Source organism: Ovis aries, chromosome 20, assembly GCF_016772045.2.
Source record: "Ovis aries strain OAR_USU_Benz2616 breed Rambouillet chromosome 20, ARS-UI_Ramb_v3.0, whole genome shotgun sequence".
NCBI classification, from domain to species: domain Eukaryota; kingdom Metazoa; phylum Chordata; class Mammalia; order Artiodactyla; family Bovidae; genus Ovis; species Ovis aries.
Window position 1 is genome coordinate 28642903 of NC_056073.1, and position 6915 is coordinate 28649817.

The window sequence follows — 6915 nt, forward strand, 5'->3', positions numbered from 1 at the left end:
ATAACTCAAGTATTGTTAAAAAAAAAAAAACTAAAAATAGAGTTATTATATGGACATGTATCTGGAGAAAACTCTAATTCAAAAAAAGAAATATACACACCCCAATGCTCATGTGTGTGTATGTGCTCAGTCATGTCTGGCTCTTTGCAACCCTATGGACTGCAGTTCTCCAGGCTCCTCTGTTCATGGGGTTTCCCAGGCAAGAATATTGGAGTGGGTTGCCATTTCCTGCTCCACCAACCAGTGCTCATAGCAGCACAAGTTACAATAGCCAAGACATGGAAGCAACCTAAATGTCCATTAACAAAACAGATAAAGAAGCTCTGGTACATGTGTTATAGGTTATTATAATATAGGTGAGCATAGGTTATTCTTGTTGTTGTTCAGTCATCCAGTCTTGTCCTACTCTTTGTGACCCCATGGAGTATAGCACACCAGGCTTCCCTGTTCAACACCAACTCCCAGAGCTTATTAAAACTCAAGTCCATTGAGTCAGTGATGCCATCCAACCATCTCATCCTCTGTCATCCCCTTCTCCTCCTGCCTTCAATCTTTCCCAGCATCAGGGTCTTTTCCAAAGAGTCAGTTCTTTGCTTCACGTGGCCAAAGTATTGAAGTTTCAACTTCAGCATCAGTCCTTCCAATGAATATTTAGGACTGATTTCCTTTAGGATTGACTGGTTTGATCTCCTTGCAGTCCATAGGTTATTACTCAGCCATGAAAAATGAGTAAAAAAATGAATAATGCCATTTGCAGCAACATGGATGACTTAGACATTATAATACTAAGAAAATAAGTCAGACAAAGATAAATATTATATGATATCACTTATATGTGGAATCTAAAAAATGACACAAACAAACTTTTTTACAAAACAGAAATATGCTCACAGACATAGAAAACAAACTTATGGTTACCAAAGTGGGTGTGGGGAGCTAAAATCAGAATTTGGGATTAATATATATACACTAATATATATAAAATAGATAAACAAAGGCCTACTGTAAAACACAGGCAACTATATTCAATATCTTATAACAGCCTATAACCTATAATGGAAAATAATCTGAAAAAAATATATATATATATTCATATATGTATATACATACATATATATTTGAAGCACTTGGCTGTATACCTGAAACTAACACAACAGTGTAAACTGACTATACTTCAAGTTAAAAAATGGATGAAAAGTAAAGGAAAAAGTCCTCACTCACCATTCCTCTTCTATAAATCATGTTCCATTCTTTAAGCGTTTTCCTTATAGTTCAATTCAAGCTTTATCAAGAGGCTGAAATATTTCAGCACTGACCACACAGTATGAGTCAGATGATTCCATCCTCAAGCTAGTATCACAGAAACATGTGAATTTTGATAAAATTTTCTAGGCAGTTCATTAATAAAAGACTAAAATGCATTGAGGAGGACATAATACATTTTAACAGTTGAATCGGGTTTTAAGTATAAACAATGCATTTTATTCTTTCAGTAAACACAAAAATCCAGTAACATTTAAAGGCAGACAAAATAGGCATTTGAATGTTTTTTGCAGAATAATAATATTGTTGTTAAAGTATAGGCTGTGTTGGTATAGAGAGAAAAGAATCCAAAAGGTAAATTTAAGCCAATTGTTAAAAAAATGTGGAATCTATATTCTCAAATATTTCTCTGATGATTACTGACTTTTGCTTTTATTGTTCTTATTTGCTCTTTCAAATGCTGTTCTTACTGAATTCTCCTTCTGTTCACCTGAAAAGGGGCAAGATTTATAACTTTTATAATAGCCACGTTTTAAGTGCTACTTTTTTCACGTATATCTGAATTTTTACGGCCACACACTAAAAAACATGGAAACACAGGTACATATATGAACATACCACTGATTATGGCTTTTATACTGGTGAACATATATTCCTGCCCTCTAGCAGGTCTTATGTTCAGGACTTTGAGTGGATTATAGGACAGTATATAAACAGAACTTACCATGCAACCATCAGAAGGTTCAATCTACCACCACCTACAGCACATGTGCCAGAATATGACACTAAATTTCAAAGGAATAGAATGCCTGAATCCATAATATAGCCAGCCTTTTCCTGAATTAGTCACTTATACAAGGAAATATTGATTATTATCTAGAATATCTATGAAGGAATCAATATTTTTTGGCTTTTTTGTGGTTTTATAACAGTACCTGAATCTCAGTATACATTCCATAAAAATCTGTGATTAGAGCGAAAAAAAAATCATATCAACAAAGAAGACAGTACAAAGCTAAGTCCACAGTGCCTCTGGTCACTATTTCCTCACTCATCTCCCAAAACGTAAATGCATTTTGACCATCTACATTTTCCATGCTGTTATTCCCATAGTGGAATCCCTTTCCTTTCCCACATACCTGCCCTTATCTTTCCTAAAACCTTCCAAGGTACCACTGGGATCTCCTGTCCCATAATTAATAATTCACCTATATCCTCAAATAATTTACTTAACATTTTCTGTACCTCCTAGGTTAACTGAATTGAGACCCTCTCTTGAAGACAATATTTCAACCACATCTCCCTTATGAGAAAATAATCCCACCCTCACTTCTTCAGAAAGCGGGATTTGAGCTATTGGTTTTATTCTATTTCTAGACCATTCTTCCCTTTGCTCCTATTTTTAAAATACATGGGTTCATTTGAAACTCATGTCATTTTGGCTGAGCAACGATCTAGACTGGAACTTCCCACAGTTGGTCCTAGACAGCTTGCATCAGAATCACTCATGGTGTTATTCAAAACGTCCATCCCAGGGGACAATCAGATGCGCTGAATCAGAAATTCTGAGTATGAAACACAAGTACTTTAATTTTTAGCAAGTATAGCATGTGAATCTTATGAATTGTAAAGTCTGAGGACTGTATATCTTCCCTCTTACTGCTATCATTTACTGGTATCATGGCCTCTCTCCACATGCATTTACATTTTGGCATCAGATGCACAGCTTTCCTCTTACTAAAGGCCTTGGTATCATTTCAGCCTGTGTCAAAAGTAAGATGAACTTTCGAATATGCCAGCATCCCTGTTTCCCTTTCCAAGGTAGATACTACTTCTCAGTCTCAGGAACTCATTATTATGTCCACATCATAAATCTCATCACTCCTAGAGCTGCTCCAGCTGTACAATCTTAAAGCAAAATATCACAAAACAACTTCTGTCCTTTTAGATTTCTTCCCATTTACTCCTTTTAATCTTTGAATTGAGTGAAAAGATAACAAAATTATTATATAACCATTGTTCTCTTATCAACAGTGAGAAATATTATGTTATTTCTAACCAGTTTACTGTTGGTTTGAGCAGCAATCACTTTTTAAGTTTGCAAATAAGAATTTAAGTTTTTAAAAAATTTTGATATGAAATCTCCAAATCAGAAAGTAGTGGTACAGTTTATCAGTACAGGAAAATGGGATGGAATACAGCCTAATACTAATTCCATCTATTATGAATTAGGCATAAACAGATAGGAGACATATTTGATTAGACAATCTTACAGGAGAATCAACAATTTATACCTGGATTTCAGTGAAATAAAATAGAGTAGTGAACACTTATAAACAGTAGCTAAAAAAGCATCAATAAATACATTTTGGTGGATAATATTCAAAAGGCACGTGGCATAGTGATCAGATGTAGGCAGAAGATGAAGAGCAAGTCTCTCTATATTAAGCTGATAAATTAAAAATACTTTGCTTAATATCTCTTCATACCATTGGACAGTAAGTTCCATGACATTCATGAATTTTTCGATCTTATCTAGCATTATATACCCAGGATCTAGTACAAAATAGAAGCCTAATTTTAAAAATCAATAAATATCTCTGCGATGAATGAATAAGAATTGGATCTGATAAAAATTATGACAGAGACTCAGAATGAAGAAAAAAAAGTCTATTCCCATAATTGGTGGCCGATAATATTGGGGCTCAGACTAAGAGACTTGGACACACCGGATTGTAGAGCAGCAGCAGTACCAGGAACAATAAGTACGGACCTCTGCTTGGCAAATACTCTGGCACTGGGGATTTCTAGGTACATTACATATAGACAAAGGACAGACTGAGGCAAGGAGGCAGAAGTAACTCAGAACCAAGAACCACTGATTAGATTTCTTGAGTGTTTATTAAACAATCTCTGAAAATGTTAGGAGCCTTGTTGGGACTAGATGGTTAGATGAAAGTAGTGGTTGGGTTTGGAGGAAAATAGACCAAAGCAAAAAGAAATAAATGTAAAGGCATGAGACATTTTACTTGGTCTTTTATTTTGCAACCTTGTGATTCTTTTGTTGCCCCAGTTCAACTATATTATGTGCTCTTTAATATGACTAATAAATAAATTCATTTCTACCACATACTGTGCCTAAATCAGCACCATGAAGCAAATAAGGATCTCAGCTTGAACAAAATGCAGCTCTTTACTACTTTAAGGTTGGGAGGTATATCTTCAGATTTTTTGAAGACCCAGAGAGAACAAGGTCATTCTCTCTTCTCAGGTCAAGCAAAAGTCCAACATTTTTAGTTATTCCAAATATCCCAGGTCCTCCTCCCTAGTCTTATTAGTGCCCCCTTTACCTCCTTGTTCCTTAGAGTGTAGATGAGTGGGTTAAGAGTCGGGGTTACAACAGTGTAGAAAAGGGTGAGAAACTTGCCCTGTTCATGAGCATAGCGACTCTTGGGTTGAAGATAGACAGCTGTGACAGTGCCATAGAAGAGGGACACTACAAGAAGATGAGACGTGCAGGTGCCAAATGCTTTCTTCTTGCCTGAAGTTAACTTTATTCTCAGCACAGCTTTAGCAATAGTAATATAAGAGCAAAGGATAATAATCAAGGGCACCACCAGGAGAATAATGCTGGCTATGGACATCTGGATTTCATTATAGATGGTGTCTGCACTGGAGACCTGAATGAGGGCTGGAACTTCACACACTATGTCATCCACCTTCTGGTGGGAGCAGAAGGGTAACCGGAGGGTAGCAGGAGACTGAATCAGAGACTGAATCAGGCCAGTCCCCCATGCTAGGATGGCCAGCTGTAGACAAAGTTTCGGGTGCATGATAGTGGTATATTGCAGTGGATGACACACTGCCACACAGCGGTCCACAGCCATGATGACAAGAAGGATACATTCAGTGGCCCCAAGCCACAGGAAGACATAGAGTTGAATGGCACAGCCAGTGTAGCTGATGGTCTTCTCTGGACCCCAGAAATTAACCAACATCTGTGGAACACAGCTGCTGGTAAAACAGAGATCTAGCAGAGATAGGTTGGAAAGAAAGTAATACATCGGGCTGTGGAGTTTTGGATCCTTCAAGGAGATAAGAATTATGACCAAATTTCCTGTAATAGTCAAGCAATAAAAGATGAGAATCACCCAGAAAAGTGTCTTCTCCAAATATGGCTTGTCAGAGAAGCCCAGGAGGATGAAATCACTATGGCTGTCATTACAAACTGTGAACATAGATTCTGGAGCAATTGTCTTTTCAGGCAATGGTTCAAAAGTAGTTGCTCAAAGGCCTGCACAGAGACAGGGAGAAGGGCAGTATGAATTATTCGATTACTTTCTACTCAGGGGCTCAAGGGTGAGATTTTCCCCTTCTATATTTAAAAAAATACAAAATTTAGTAATCTGTTTTAATCATTCATACCCATACTTTATTTTCTCTATTTTTCTTTCCCAACTTGTTCATATTTTGTATCTGATTAGAACTTTATATTATAAATATTACATAAATAAATACTGAACACCTTCTACTCAAAATATCTTTGCTAAGTATTATGAGATTATTTTATCCTTGCTCTCAAAGACTACACATTTATTACATTTTCTGCATGGATTTTTATATAAATTACTGTTCAATAACATTCTCTTTTTCTTTTTTCCTTTTGTTCTCATTTCTATGTTTTTGTATCTCAATTTGTCTGAATACCTTTCTCCCATCCCTCAGTCTTCATTCCTCTCTCTTCATCTTCCTTTTCTCTTCTTCATTCCACCTTTCCACTATCTCTCTTGATTTTTGAGCTTGAATTATTCCTCAGACACTTTATGATATGTGATCTAAGGAAGTTATTTAAACTTACTGTTCTTATTTATTTCTTTAGATTCTTTTTTGAAAAATGGAGGGGAGGTGGAGGAATCATAGAACCTCCCAATGCCTGTTGGAGAAACTAAATATGGGGACTTCCCTGGTCATCCAGTGGTTAAGACTCTGCCCTCCCAAGGCAGGGTGTGGGTTCCATGCCTGGTCAGGGAACTAAGACTCCATATGCCATGTGTGGGATGTGCCAAAAAAATAAAGCAATGTGAAGAGAGTTCCTGGCCCATAGTAACTGCTCAGTGTTTATTACGTATCATAATCCTGATGATGATACTTTTCAGTTGATTGTTGCAACAGCAAAACATCAAAATATAGAAGCAAAGTTTTACAGAGAATATAAGTTATATCATTTAGAAAAAAGAAATGTCATATATCTACATTGAAAAGTAATTTGACCCACTTCTCATTACTTATAATTTATCTTTATATTGCAGTACAGACATATCAGTTTTTAATATGCTTTTCTTCCCATAAAACCTGAGGTTACAAAACAAATTTGAAATATGTACTATCTATTATTTATCTTTCCAGCAGATTAAAAGAAGGTTTTGGGAAATATTCTTTCCACTCAATCACTGGTGGTATTTTCTTAACATCCTAAACAAAGATGACGGGCCTTTGTGCCTTTTCCTTCTTTCTCCCTTTTTCTTTTGTTAATTTTTAAAGATTCTGTATTCTTTTCCTTCACCTTCACGCTTTTCTGTTCCCTACCAGTTTTCCTATTTGTGTAGCATAACAAAATCTGTCAGCTCTTCAACGTTAATACACTTAACGCTT

At 36.1% G+C, this 6915-nt stretch overlaps 1 protein-coding gene across 1 annotated transcript; it reads right to left on the bottom strand.

Moving 5' to 3' along the window:
• Positions 1 to 4556: 4556 nt before the first annotated feature.
• Positions 4557 to 5501, bottom strand: LOC101118231 (olfactory receptor 2H2-like). The gene has a single exon (XM_042236851.1). It carries the CDS (start codon positions 5499 to 5501, stop codon positions 4557 to 4559), a length of 945 nt encoding a protein of 314 aa, XP_042092785.1.
• Positions 5502 to 6915: the final 1414 nt, after the last annotated feature.